We start from the raw sequence: 14,877 nt of genomic DNA on the forward strand, positions 1-14,877 counted from the left end.
ACCCAAGGACTTATTCCCAGTCCTGTTAACGGGATGTGGATTATCTGTGGTGCTGGTTGCATGCGTGGAAATAGATGTCTAATGTCGGGCTGCTCTTAGCTCCCATTTATCAAGGAGGATCTGCTTACCTTTGCTTTGAGATCCCTGCGCCAGGGAGTGACCCAGGGCAGTATTTGTGAAGTGCTGCGTATGCCTATGGGATTGTATAAGTAAATAAATATAATTAATAATCATCTGACTTCAGAGGAGCATTGGCTGGGAGGTAAATGCGGCCTTCACAGAATTACAAACAGAATCAGGAAAAAAGGGAGAGAATGGAATGGAATGGAATGGAATGGAATGGAAATAACTGAGTTCAGAGTGCTTGAAAATGATTCTGCAGGCATGTTGTTTTGGTGTTGGGTAGCCGATCAGAGGGGCTGAGTTCGTATTTGAATCAGAATTCTGACCCAAAATATTTTACGAGAGCTTTTGGAAAAGGTACCCACATTTTTTGTATAGTTCAAATGGAGATGAAAACAAAATCCTGCGGGGTGCTGCTCTCACCTCATAGGGCTCTGCTTGGTGCCTCCAGTGAGGGAGAAACAGATGGGTGTGATTTCCTGGCAAAAAGGGCAAAAAGCCACTGGTGCTGGCATTGGGACCTTGTGTCGGGTGCTCACTTTAACAGTCAGAAGAAGAACTTTCCTATTTAAAGATTAAACGTTGTCTTTAAATATTAAACAGCAAAGCTCTTCGTTCTTGATTGTGTGGCTGCTGCCGGCAGGCGGCTCAGAATTGCCAATTTTAATTAAAAAACTTTATTTTCGAATACAATCCACCACTGGCAGAGCTCCTCCCTGGCCAGGCTGGCTGCACTTCCCCCGGCCCAGCTGCTTTCTGCCTGCCCACGAGGTGACAGCAGTCACTGCACCGAGTGTGAGCGGCCTCAGCCGGACCGATCAATGCCCCTGGCACTTCCTTCCAAAACCCCAGGAAAAACAATTAAAACCCAATCGATCCTGCAGACAGCTTTGAATATGCATAAGTGCACACTTGACCTTCAGTGGTCAGGCCAACTTCTAGCCGGGCTGCTTAGCTAGTTTGCTCAGGTAGCGCGGCTGTACCAAATGACCTTGATTAACAAAGCAAAAGTGCTATGCAAAAGAGGTGCTGATCTGGGAGATCTAAGGTGTGGGCTTCTTGTTCTGTTCGCAGCAATAAACCCCAATTTTAAGCAGGAGGGAGGTGAGAAGGATGTGGGGCACTTGGCCGATGGGTGTTAAGGCAGCCTTACCCTGTGCATGGCTGTGACTTTGCTGAGATGATGTTGGAACGTTCTCCTCACCAGGAGCCTGATGGTCTGCATTCACCCGCTGCAGCCCAGGAGAGGGAGCCAGGAGCCCCAGGCAGGGCTGCTGTGTTCGACACCCCGACCCCCAGAACTGGGTATGGGGCACAGCATCCCGACCAACACACGGCCACCAGCAATCCCAGCAATGAAGTTATCAGAGCGTGTTTGTTGAACGTGTTGTGTACACACAAAGTGTAATTTCAGTGAATTATGCATAGACTTAATTAGGAGTTTTAATTGCTAATCATCTCCCAACAGGATTAGCAATGCTGTCTATTAATTATCCGTGGAGCCCTCTGTTTTGCTAAGGCAGGAGCAACAAGGCAGCGTAAACCGTTACGGAGGCCAGCAGTGAATTCCCAACCCCAAAGCCATGGCTCCCATGGGGCAGCCATGCAGCAGGGAGCAGAGCAGGGGCACTGGGGGCAGCCCCAAAAGCAGGCTTTACTTTTGGAGCCCTGCTGCTCCTCCATGCAGTGACTGTATGCAGTGATGATCCCCGCTGCGGGAGGGAGATAGGCACTGCGGGATTGACCTGATCTCATCTGGGGACAATGGCCCTCATGGCAGCAGAGATAGCACTGTGTGAGTTGTGCTAAGCCCACGTGCTGTTCTTAAGGCTCACAATGCAATTGTGAGCTTAATTCCTTAAGATGAAGAAGATAGGGGGCTCTCAGGCTGTAATTATGGCTGCATGCATGGTGCGGGGCTGGCCTGCTCTCCCACTGCTGTTGTCCAGTGGGGCTGTGCCACTCGGGCAGTGGGTGCTGCTGCAAGAAGCTGTGGGGCACGAGCAGATTCTGGCTGGGTTCCGGGCTCTATGGGGCCCAGCAGGGTTTCTTCTAGAGGTGAAGAGCCCAAGGGCTGTAGGAGTCCCAAAACACCCAGCCATGGAGCTGGGGGCTGCCTCAGGACCCCCACAGTGACACTCCTGTGCTAGCCGCAGTGTCAGGCCCTGGGCATCTCTGAAGTGGGACAGGCCTGCACCACCTCCTGGAAAGTCTCTTTAGGGGCAGTGTCTGGATCTGTGTTGAATATTGGGGACACAAACACACGTGTGCCCTCCAGAATGTATCTCATGTGCCCCATGCAACCTGTGACCTTCTGCTTCTCTCTTGCAGGCGTACAGCTTTGCCATGGGGAGTTGGCCAAAGAACGGACTCTTAGACATGAACAAAGGACTGAACCTACAGCACATAGGGAGGCCTCACAGCGGGATAGGTAAGTGACCCAGTGCTGTGTTCTGCCCATCTCCATGGCTCCAAGAGCTGCTCAAAGCCAGGTGCTGAAGGCTAGCCAGAGGGCTGCATGGCCTCTGGCTGGCAGAAGGGAAGAAGATGCACCAGGTTGTGCCTGCAACACGATTGGAAAGGGGGAATGCATCCTGGCTCATAGTCCCCCTGGGGAGTTGCTCCAGGGGTGCTGCAGCTGAGAGGAGATGAGTGCTGGGCTGGGAGCTCTCCCTGCTCTGGGGTGCTCTGAGGACTACAATTGTCTTTGGGGGCAGGGGCAGGGGCAGTGCAGGCTGTGGGATATGTGGGCAGCAGGGATCTGGCCCAGGTTCACCGGGCTGTGCCTCAGAGGGCTGCATCACACTTGCCTGCCTTGTGTCTGCCTTCCCTCTACCTCCCAGCCCTTCATCCAGTGTGACTTGAGAGAAGTAAAGTTTGCAAGAAGGTAAGATTTACTTGGAAAAGTCACCTGCTACCTGGGCCTTGAGGAGGCTGTTTAATATTGTTTCAAGACTCTAACCATTAAACTCTCCAATCAATCCAAGTTAAGGAGATGAATTATTTAAAGCTCACCAGCTTTTAATTAGCAAGCTCCTTTTGAACTATGGATCTGGTTGCATTATTGACGGAGGTAGCATTAAAATTTGCTTCCTTGCCTGGGAGCAGAGTTGCCTTGCTGGTGTGCCACACTGGCGGTGATGGGGAGCAAGCTGGGACTGTAGGAGCTGTGTTCTGCCTTCTTTTGGGGCTTGAATCTTTCCTAGAGACTCTCTGGGGGATGCTGGGTTGTTTTATGCCTCATCTTTTGTTTTATTTATGGTGAGAGTGCTCTGTTGCTGTCATCTCCTACTCTGACAAAGCATCCCTAGTTATGGAGTATCATCTGTCTGCTCTTGGTTTCTGCCCGTGTTTATCTCAGTGCTGTCTTGCTCAGGTATGTCTCTGCCTGATTGAGTTGAAAGGTGCTGCTCACCTGCCTCTCCACTCCAGTCCTTTAGGAAGGCTTTGCTGCCTTGTCCTGGAGCAGGCATGTGTCCTGCAGAATTTCCTGCCCTGGGCTGCCCCTCCCTTCCTGGAACAGCCCAATCCATGCCCACTTTCCAGGGCTGCTGTCTCAAGAAAGGAGCTAGGAACAGCTCAGCACATCTGCTTGCCTGTTACTTTACATAGCAGCAAGCCTGGACCTAGCTGTGGCTTTGGAAATGCTCCTGTGTTGTCTGGAGTCTCATTATTCCTTTGTAGGGTCCTGGGGTGCAGCAGGGTTGAGGAAGTTTGGGGGCAGACTGGGGTCCCAGGGCTGCCCTAGGTGGGGATCAACACCTGCTCTGATGGTTGCTGGTGTGCAAAAGTCTGCAAACCAGGGAGGGCTGAGAACTGAACAAAGACATGCATAATTTCCCCTCTGGTTCCAGTATGGGAACCTCAGGGCTGGATCCTATATGGGAGCCTCACCTTGTGCAGCTGCCGTGCACGGGCAGGGAGCTCATGGTGAAGCCTGGTGGAAATCCAGGGCCACATCCCTTGGGAAATATGGCTGGGGCTTCCCTGATGGCTGGAGGGAGCTCTGTGCAGTTTAGGGCAGCAGATCCCTGCAGTGGCAGTGGTGCAGCCTTGCTCTCACATCGACATCTCTGTATGGAGTTGCAGAGACTGATATAAATCAGAATGATTAAAATCACAGGTTTTAATTGAGATTTAAATCAGCCAGCAGGGCACCTGCTTTCAGTAATTGATTTTCTTCTATATTCACACTGTTTTTAACTGTTTCCCTAAAGAAAGGTCATGTTTTACTGACCAGCACCTATCAGACTGTGTTCAGCTCTCCCAGGGATTAAACCTGGTTATTCTTTCTTACATTTAATGCAGTATATTTTCTACATTTATTTTAATCAATAATGTAACATAGTAAGCCTTTACTCTTAGTTTTTAGATTGTCATTACGTTAGAAAAATGGTGCATTACTGTTAGTTATTCAAGAAGTGAGGATTAAAAGATTGCTCATGATTTCAGCCATAGTGCTTTCTGATGAAAATCAGAATGCTCTGTTGGAGTAACCATAAGTGGTTTAAATAATGTTTGTTGGTGACATTCTTCTTTTTCTACAAGCCTTTGTTGATTCTTGGCTCTGAGCGAGCCAGCTACTGAACTGAAAACACACTCAGAAAAGGGAGAAGTTTCCAAATGTGCAGAAGAAGCCGCTGCTGTGCAAGTTGATTTCTCGTTTGCCCGCTCTGCTTTAACCTGTGGTGGATTGGCTGCCTGCAAAGCACGGTGAAAGTTCAGAATTCAGCCTGCAGATTCTTTCCGTTTCAAATCTCGGGACCCGTGGGCTCAGGACGGTGCCAGCGTGGTCCTGGGGCCGCACCACTGCTCTGTGCCATGGGGCCGTGCCAGCCTGGGGGAGCAGCCCCACAGCCCGGGGGTCAGCAGCCCTACCGTGCGCAGCCCTGCAGGCACCCGCGCTTCCCCAACCCCGACTTTCTCTTTTCATTTACTGATTGGAAATCTCGGAAGGTTAGGGCGTGATATTGTTCCTGATCCAGAGCATTAATTAGGCCTCGGATAGAAGAAGAGGAATTGCGTGTTTTTAACAGTGAGGTTAATGGGATGCTCGCAGAGTAGACAGTTTTAATGAGCTTCAACTCGACGTGCAGTGAGTTTACTCTTTGTGTTAAAAGGGTCACACTGCAGTAGTTTGATGTGGATTGTCTCCTGGCCCCCAGTGTCATAGGTGAGCGTCTGTCAGAGTCCAGTCAGAGCGCATTTACTTAGTGACACGATTCTAATTAACTGCCGCCGGCTGCCAGCGCCCGCGGTGCCCCTGCCCTGCCCGCGTCCTGCTAAGTGCGGGGCGGGCACACGGATGGTGCCTGGAGCTGTCAGCACCCACTCTCCTCCTGCAGCTTCATTTCAGCCTGCTTTCCTTTCGCCGTTTCCTTTCTTCTCGGGATGCTCCAAGACCCTGTGCTTCTCTCTGGCACGTGAACCAAGGGGACAAGGGCATCGTTTTGTGACACTCCCCTCTGCTTTTAGCCACCTCTCACCCCAACCTCAGTGTGGCTCTGGGGACAGAGCAGGCAGATCCCGTCCTTTGGCTCTCAGCAGAGGCAGTGCTCTGCCAGTGCAGCACCGTGGGCACGGCATCGTCCTCGTGCCAGGGGAACCGATGGCGAGAGCTGAGCAGAGAACTGGGAGCTGCCCTGGGGCCGCTGCCATGGACAGAACGGGGCTCCCTCTGCCAGGCAGCCGGAGGCAAAAGAGAAAAGACTCGGAGTTAAATAATTAAAAGAGACTTAAGGAAAAGTAAACAGAAATGTCATCAAATGAGGGGTGTCATTCTGAATTAGTGCTGGTAAAGGTCAGGCAGCTCCAAACAGGTGCCGCGGTGAGGCACTGCGCCCGGCTGGCAGAGCGTGCTGCAGGGAGCGCAGCGGGTCGGGGATGGGGACAGTGGGGTCCCACGCCCTGTGGGAGGGACAGGAGTCCGTGCTGGCCGGTCAGGGTCTGTCAGTGTCCAGTCAGTGCACGTTAACGTGCTGACATGATTCTAATTAACTACCGTGAGAGGTGTCACAGCTGGAAAAGCAGGGAGCGGAGACGGGCTTTTAAAAAAAGAAAAAAGCAATGTGACAGTCCTCTTTTTTTTTTTTTTTTCCCTTTCTTTTTCTTTCTTTTTCTTTCTTTTTTTTTTTTTTTTTTTTTTACTCTTGTGTGCTCTCTCCCCTCCATGTGGGAGTGGATCTAAAGATAATTAGGATGTCTGGCTGCCTAGGAACCTGAGCCAGGGCTCTTTTGCTTTCAGTCATTTAAGTTTTCGACATCTCTCTGAAGGGACTTGGTGGCGCAGTGGATTACTGCGCGCCAGAGTGACAGAACACTCTTCTAATCGTAAACCCTTTTTAGAAAAGATTCTGCTCTCCCTTTTTCCCCAGGAGCAGCGGGGGGTATGTTCTGATCACTGCAGCTCTGTTCCCATACACGCCACAATGGGAAACTCAAGGTCTTTCAGCTGTTTCCTGCAGTTAACAAAGGAGGCACAGAAGAAAGAAAGGAAGGATGATTGAGTGTTTGTGTTGACTGCAGTCACCCCTCTGTCCTACCCAGCCCAAAGTCGATGGCACACAGGGGCACGGTGCACTGCTGGCCCCGCTGTGCTGGATGTTGCTGGAGCAGTTCTGGTGGAGGTGAGGTAGTTACAGGGCTGTGGCTGCTCGGGACAAGCCCTGATGCAGTGCCATGTGATGTGATGCCATGCTCTGCAGTGCCGTGCCGTCTCATGCCAAACCATTGCTGGCATACTGGGAGTGCGGGAGGGGCTGGTGAGGGTGTGATTTAGGGATGCTGTGTTACAAACCAGCCAGTCCCAACAGCAGGAGCTTGCAGGCCTGAATTAACCTGCACTGCGGAGAGCCCTTTGTGCTGGCTCGGGACCACCCCACTGTTGGCTGTCTGTCTGTCCTGCAGAACATTCCTCCTGTAGGCACTTGTTCTGAAACAAGCAGCACTTGGTGCATCCTCACGCACTGGAAGACATGTAGTAGGTGAGAGGCCTGGGAAGATCATTAACTTTCCAGAGAGCTTTTTCTGTAGAAAGTAGAAACGTAAAACACTGAGTGACATTTTGATTTCCCCATGGATTCTTTGGTGCCTTAGTGTCTCTCTGCGACATGTCCCAGACGAAGCTTGTCCTCTCTTACCTGTGAGTGGGGAAGAGTTTCCTGTTAATGAACATAAACATCTCAATTAATAGCACGGAAACGTCTTTGAACTTCAAGCTGCGTGTCCCTGACCCACTGCTGGGGACCGGGCAGTACGGCCTGCCCTGGGACGGTCCTTACTTGGTGGCTCTCTCTGGTCTGCAGTGTCCTCCTTGCCATCCCCTTGGGCTGCCAGGCTGGGGAGTGACTCAGGAGCACCTCCTGATCCTGAGGGCAGTGAGCACAGCTCCGTGCCCGTTCCTCCTGGCCCTAACGAGAGCCACCATCGAGGTGTGGAGGGATGCCTGCAACCACCCCATTTCTCCTAATGAGACACGGCTGCGAGGTGCAAAGGGAAGGGGTAGCAGCCAGCCGGAGAGCTGCACCACAATTTAACAAGTTTCCATTCCCCTGAGTTCCCTGACAAGACCCCCCTCTAAGTCTGTGCAGGAATTCATAAGAAGGGGATAATTAGGATGTTTCAAAGCCGCGACCCTCAGAGGAGTCCTTGGATTAATCTGTTTTTTCCCTTAAAGACATCTGTAACTACAATCTTTGTTTCTCTCCTGTTCTGGCCCCCCCCTTCCCCTTCTTTTCCCCCCTTGTCTGTCTCTGTATCTCCTGTCAAACCGTTGCAGACGTAAATGACAAAGAAATCAGAAAGAGAGATCAATGCAGTCCAAATTAGCACTCGGAGATAGACTGTGCTGGAGATGTCAGAGCCTGACCCCGGTTGATCTGCCAGCCTCTGCCGCTGATATTATGCAAATTGCATCCATCTGGCAGAGCCCAGCCAAGGACTAATGGGGCAGGGAGGGCTGCGGCCGGGCGCCTTCGGGAAGGGGAGAGCCGGGGGTCCGCGGGGAGGGGGTCTGTGGTGGACGGGGGAGATAAGGTGGTGCGTGGGCTCCGAGTGAGCTCCTGGGCGGATTAACAACCAAACTCCCGATAAGAGATAACCAAACTTCATTTCGCTTTTTTATTCTGTTCCTTATTGCTGCCCCCTGCACGAGCTAGTACCAAAAAGAAGGGGAAAAAAAGGAGAAGAAAAAAAAAAAGAGCTGGTTCTCGGTGCTCTTGTTTCCTGCACGTCATTACCACTGATGGCAGTCTGAGGGGAGAGACAAAATCGGGGAAAGAAAGCAAAAAAAAAAAAAAAAGGCTGCTTAAAAGACTGCTGTAATAGGAGCATGGATAATAGAAATCTCAAATTACGGTGATCGCCTTGTTAAGAAGTTTGAAAATACGGCCAGATTGTCTTTAATGAGAGAAATATGGCTGTTAGTTAGTGAAGGAGGAGGGAATGGACCTTGTTTCAAGATCTGTCGCTCGCCCATCAAAGCGGCGCAGGCTGTTTCATTTCAAAATCTTGTTCCTCTGCCTGATATTAAAAATAGTTGTTAAAGGCTTTGACTAGCGAGATGGTTCTCTTTGGCTTCCTGCTTCTCTCCACCTCCCCCAGAAGTCTTCACCAAGAGAGAACTTGTGCTCTGAAAAAACGTGGAAGGAAAGAAAGAAAGGAAAGTTTCATGCCTTTGGTGGGCGCATCACATCACCACGGGTTGGGCCGCCCCCGGGCAGCAGCCAAAGCCCTGCATTGCCACTTTCCACTCTCTGGAAGGGAGCTGGGCTGGGTGAGGAGGGCTCTGACAGCAGCCAGCCAAGGCAGCTGCCCCTGTGTCTTGTTAAGAGCTAACGGGTACCTCTGCACCGCGACGCTCTGACCCGTGACTGTTCCTCGCTCTGGTGCTGACAGTCCCCTCTTTAAGGCAGCCCGGCGGCTCCTACATTATCCCCTGAAATCAAAGGATTGCATTAATTGCTTTAAGGATCGCTGCCCCGTGTCCTGAGTGGCCTCTTTAAGATAACGAACTTGGAGCGTGTTAATAGCTGGCATAACTCAGCGGGACCCAGGGATGAGGTGTGGATGGGGAGGATGCTGCAGGGCGGGGAGGACAGACACCGAGCTATCTAAATCCATCCAGAGCTGTGTTCTTATCCATCCCTGCCTGTGCACATCCTGCTTCCAGGATGCCAACACCCAAATCTCAAGGCAAAGGCAGAGCTGTACCAGCCCAGCTGCTGCCCGGCCCCACTGACTGTGCTCCTTTAGAGCTTTTGGGTGGGCTCAGAGGGATCTGCTCTGCCTGAAAACTGCATGCCATTTCAGGTTGGATATTAGGAAGAAGGTTCTTCTCACAAAGGGCGGTGATGCAGTGGCACAGGCTGCCCATGGTGGTGGGGGGGTCACCATCCCTGGAGGTGTCCAAGACCTGTGGAGATGTGGCATTGAGGGATGTGATTAGTGGGCATGATGGGGTGGGTTGGACTGAATGATCTTAGCGATCTTTTCCAGCATCAGTGATTCTGTGGTTCTATGATTTCTGCATCACCCAAACCCACAGAGAGGCATAAGGTGGGTGCTGCAGGCTTGGGGGTGCTGGCTGGGTGGGGAGGCAGGGGATAAAGTCACAGTCACCATTGGGGTGGGTGCTTTGGTCCACACTGCAGGCACCGAGCTGCCGTGTCCTGTACTCCAGTGGCATCAGGGCTTATGTGGCCCTTCAGGTCAGGCAGCTAGCAGAACCATCTTGCGTCATTCTCACATGGCTTTGAGCTGACCTTCAAGCATGGAAGAAACCATTGCCAGTGACTTGATGCAAAGCTCGCCAGTGATGGAGAGCACATGGCAACCCTCCGCAAGTTTTCCCCACATAGACACCGTTTTCCTGCAGTGTACAGCCCCATCCAGCTCAGCATATTGCCCCATGCCTCCCTGCCTGCCCAGGCACCGTGCTGGCACAGGAACACGCGTGTCCCCTGCCTGTCCCCACCTGGCCCTGCAGGACCAGGACTGCCACCCCAGGGCCCATCCCTGGCTGCATGCAGAGAGCAAAGCAGGAGCACCTCCAGCACCAAGCGCCTGGCACTGAGGTTAGTGGGGCCGTGCCTGCACGCTGTGCATTTCCACACGAGAACAAGTGGTGTGGCTTTATTTCCATACCCATGGGACCCAGAGTTTGGCAGCTGGGCCATCTCCAGCACCCGCCAAGCCCTCTGCTCGTGTTCTTTCCCTCCAGAAGTACACATATAACAACCAAGAGCAGCAGAGTGAGAGAGAAAAAGAGAGACAACGGATTTGCCTCCATGCTCCTGTACAGAGCAGTCTCCTAATGAGAAGAATATGGCTGCTAGTTAGCAGAGGGGTGTGTCCTGTAGGCTAAAATGAGATAGTTAAACTGCACTGATTGAAGGTTGAGGTTAGAGGGCAGCACAATTATGTTCAGGAGATTCAAGGGCTCTGTTTGATGCAGCAGTTCTAAGCTCCCAGCCAGTGTCAGTAGTTTAGCTTAGGGTTTCTTTTTTTTTTTTTCCTTTTTTTTTTTTTTTTTTTTTTTTTGTGGGCTAAAGACAGGAAGGATAAAACTATGGGAATGAGTTGTTACTATTATTATAAAGTGGTGTGAATTTTTTTTTTTCCAACCACCAGTTCACCCCCCTTTTGCTTAACTGTTTCCTGATCATTATTTTTTAAGCTGTTTCAAGGGAAGAAGAGAGCATCCCCTTCCCCCCAGAGAGCAGCTCTGAATTTTCTCCCGAACAGGGAAGGTGATTTATTTTTTTTTTTTGGTGCCCAGACTTCATCTCAGTTCTCTGACTGCGGATCAGGGAAGCAATTAGCAGTTCAAATTATGCCAAGGCCAAATTCTTTGTCTCAAAATCACGGGTTAAGAGTTGCAAAAGAACCTTAATTGCCTGGTGCTGGACGAGGTTTTTTTTTCTGAGAGCATTGCCACTGCTTAGGGCTGTTTGTGGGGGGACTCTCATGTGTTTCAAAAGCCCAGCAGCAGCACAGTGCCTGCAGAAGCTTCTAGGCAATGCATTGGTGGCCTTCTGCATTCTGCCCTCTCTTCCTGCCTGCCTGCTTGCTGGCTTGCAGATGGACATACAGCCCAGCTGCTGCCTCCCAGCTGTCCCAGGACAGTCCACGTCATCTCCCCCTTTCTCTGCTGCTCTTCTCTTCATGAGTGACTCTGGATATTGCCTGCCTGCAGCCTCCATCTCAGCCTCCAGCCTCATCTCCTGCCTCTAGCCTCCATCCAACTGCAGAATCATCAGGGTTGGAAAAGACCTCTGGGATCATCCAACCCAGCCCACCTCTCCCCACCATGACTTCTGACCACGTTGCTCAGTGCCACATCCCCACATCTCTTGGACACCTCCACGTACGGTGACCCCACCACCCCCCTGGGCAGCCCGTGCCAGTGCATCACAGATCTTTAGGGGAACAATTTTTTCCTAGTATCCAACCTGAATATCCATCTCCTGCCTGCGCTCTCCGGCTCAGGCCAAGCATGGGTTCCTTATTCCTCCCCTCGCCTGATTTCTGGTGCATGGCAGTGTCCTGAGCCCATACTCAGTGTTGCCTTTCGATCCAAGTGACAGCCTGCTTTATTTACCCTAATGATTCTCGTTTTTAAATGTTAATTCCTCCCTGAAGAAAATGTCTTTTTCAAGATGAGTTGCCCATCACCAGATAGAACATGGAGGGCATGTGGGTGTCTGCACTGCCCATGAAGACCCCCATCCCTTGCATGCTCCTGGAGCAGGATTGGCTCTGCTGTGGCCCCATCATCCCTGGAATAGGGTTCGTATCCCTTTGGGGCTGGGTTCTGGGTACAGTCCCAAGGGAACGCAGCCCCAAGGGGACACAGCCTCAAAGGGATACAGCCCCAAGGGGTACGTGGGCCTGGAGGCCGTCGCTACCGAACAATTTCCAACCTCAGTGGGCTGTGGGGGAGGAACCAGAGATAAATGTTAGCTCATTTCTTAAGTAATTAGTTACCTCCTCATCCCCGTGTTGTAATTGTGAACAAGCTGTAATGTTTAATTAGTGTGTAAATGAAACCCCAATTTCATAATGGCTGCGGTGACAGCGCTAAGTGAGACGGGCACAGAAGGGGCCGCATTGTTTCAGCGGGAGATGAAGCTGTCGCCCAGCAAGCCGAGCGTCTCTGGGAGAAAATGGAAATGATAAACGAAGTGAGGCTAATTAGCAAAATCATACAGGCCCCACTGATGGTTCTCATCAAGGGGAGGTAATGAAGCGGGCGGGCCAAGCTGAGGGGGGATTAATTGGAGCCTATTCCACAGGCGTGGGCAGAGCAGGCACTGCAGGGAAGCAAACTTCACTGCTTTGCATCCCTTGTCCTTCGCAGCTGGGCATGGGGAGCAGGGATCTGTCCTGGGGGGGACAGTCCTGCCTGGGGGTGTCCTCGTCCCACTGCTGGTCTGACAGTGGGCATCGCAGGGTTTGGGTATTGCATGAGGCATCCCAGGGTGACGTGGGTCAGAAGGGGATCTATGCACACTGCCCACTGGATGAAGACACGGTGCCAGTGAGGCAACATGGGTGGGCACAGCCAGAGCTCAGTGTGCCTGGGGGAACCCCGGGCTACAAGCTGAACTTTGTCCTTCCAGCCGTGTAAGAAATGCGCTTTCCACAGCCGCTGGCACACGCTCCTGCATGTGTCACATTACCTACTGACATTTACTGGAGCACACCGAGCCCCACTCCCATTGCAGTGCTGGCACCCAGCTGGGATCCCCTGTACTGCTGCCACCACGGTGCCCAGAGACCCTACGTCCCTCCCCTCTGAGCCCCCCGCCGCCTTCCTGCTGAGTAATGAGAGATTTCCCTGGGCCTCCGAGGGCTCTAAAGAGGGGCTGAGCAATATTATTTATTCAGTTGTTTACAGAAACGTTTGATCGGGAATAGTTCTTCACTGCCAGCCCGTTGTGTATTATTCATTGCAATAATCTCTGCAGATTGTGATAAACTGTAACTGCGGCGGGGCAGCGTGGAGCTGGGCTGTGCTGCCACTGCTGCTTGCACCGGCCTCTAAAATATCGGCAGCTGCAGTCATAAATCTCAATTTACAAGTGGGGCTATTGCACGGGGAGTTATAGTTATACTAATGATTACTTCTCTGTCTTATTTTTCACGTTGCAACAGAGCAATAAATTTTTAAGAAGAGCCTGGGCAAAGTGTTAGGGAAGCCTGCATGGTCGGCAGGGAGCAGTGTTCTGTTCTGTGGGAACCAACACCGGCCCCACTTCTCAAGGAGGTGACACAGAACGAGGGGATGGCTCCGTTGGGTCCCACTTCCCAGTGGGGTCAGAGAGCAAGGAAGGCTCTGGCTGGGTGGCTCATCCCATCGCTGATCAATGTCTCACTTGGCGTTGTTCCTCCTGGAGGAGCCCAGTTGGCACCCCACAAAGAGCAGCTCTGTTCCCCAGCGGGCAGCAGTGGGACAAGGGGTTCAGCAAGCATTTCCCAAGTGTTTATCACAGCTCCGAGGTCTGTGATGTGAGGCCTCTGATGGATGCCTCCATTCGCAGAGTTGACATTATGATGTACAGGGAGCCTAGAGACATATAGATTTTCAAAGTGGCCACTTTGAGCATAATTATAAATACCCAGCCTCTTTACATAGTGAATTGCTGCCAGGAAAAGAAGGGCCCCAGGAGGGCTAGAATTCTGGCAGCCAGGATTTCTGGAGAAAAGCGCCTTGGCAGGGGTTCCCCACCCATTTTGGGGTGCCAGGAGGGGATGAGCTCTGAGGGATGATGCCTCTCCCATCCCATGCCCCCACTGGCAGCTCCTCCATGGCCCCTGGCACTGGCAGCCTCTCGCTGGTGGACATCTCCCAATCACTTTCTGCAGCCCCCTGTCTCCTGCTCATTAGTGCCAGCACATTGCAACCTGATCCTAACTGCTTCCGAGCGGCTGCTCCCATTCCAGATCACAGCACAGAGAGTGGCACCGGGGAGCTGGGTGCTGCTGGTGGCTGTGTCCCATCCATGGCCCCAGGGACGTGGAGGAGGGGAGACATTCCCCTAGCTCTTCCCTTTCAGCTTGCCTTTGAAGCATCTCAACCCTGCAGGACTGGGGCTCAGGGGTTCGTGTTTAGGTGGACAGCAGGCAGCCATCCTGAAGGTCACCATCTGGAAGTCTCTTGAACTCTTTTTGCCTTGAGGTGGTCTCAGCTGTGAGAAGAAGGGAGCGTGACTCCCAGCATGCATGAGCCTTGATGTGGCTTAGGGACACCCAACAGTTCTTCATGCTCATTCCCCATGCATGAGATGGTCACCTTGTAGATAGCAGGAAGCCACCTGGGGAGCTGGTGCTGTTTCCATCCCATTTCCAATCCAGTGCTTATATGAAAGATGAGGAGTGTAAGGTTGGGGTGGTCTCAGAGCATCACTGCTTCCCTTCCCATGCCAAAACCAAGGAGGGGAACATCTGGGCAGAGGGTCCATTTGGGTAGAGGTGTTTGTCCCCAAACATCACATCCAAACAGACATCAGTCATTGGTGGTTGGGGAGCAATGGAATTTTTCAGGGAAAAATGAAGGGGATGTTTGAGGATTTGTGCTCTGTTTGTGAGCAGGGTCTGGAGGAGAGAAGGTCAAAGAAGAAAATTGGAGCTGAATTGAAATCAATGGCAGGTAGAGATTAGAGCAGTGCCCCAATTAACTGCAGCGCAATGAGGTGAGGCTGGGGGGGACTGTAGACCCCCAGGTTAGGACCCCACAGCTACTGCTCCACAGGG

At 52.0% G+C, this 14,877-nt stretch overlaps 1 protein-coding gene across 1 annotated transcript in view; it reads left to right on the plus strand.

Annotated features, from left to right (window-relative positions):
* The window catches only part of ERI3 (ERI1 exoribonuclease family member 3), a gene marked incomplete at both ends in the record, with an annotated part of 87,398 nt that overhangs the window by 60,390 nt on the left and 12,131 nt on the right, over positions 1-14,877 (plus strand). The window contains one exon of the mRNA XM_079536296.1: positions 2,455-2,554. Coding sequence (XP_079392422.1) covers positions 2,455-2,554 — 100 coding nt within the window. The remainder of the gene's footprint in view (positions 1-2,454; positions 2,555-14,877) is intronic.

The sequence above is a fragment of the Tetrao urogallus genome (genome assembly GCF_951394365.1).
Source record: "Tetrao urogallus genome assembly, chromosome: 5".
In the NCBI taxonomy this organism is placed as follows: domain Eukaryota; kingdom Metazoa; phylum Chordata; class Aves; order Galliformes; family Phasianidae; genus Tetrao; species Tetrao urogallus.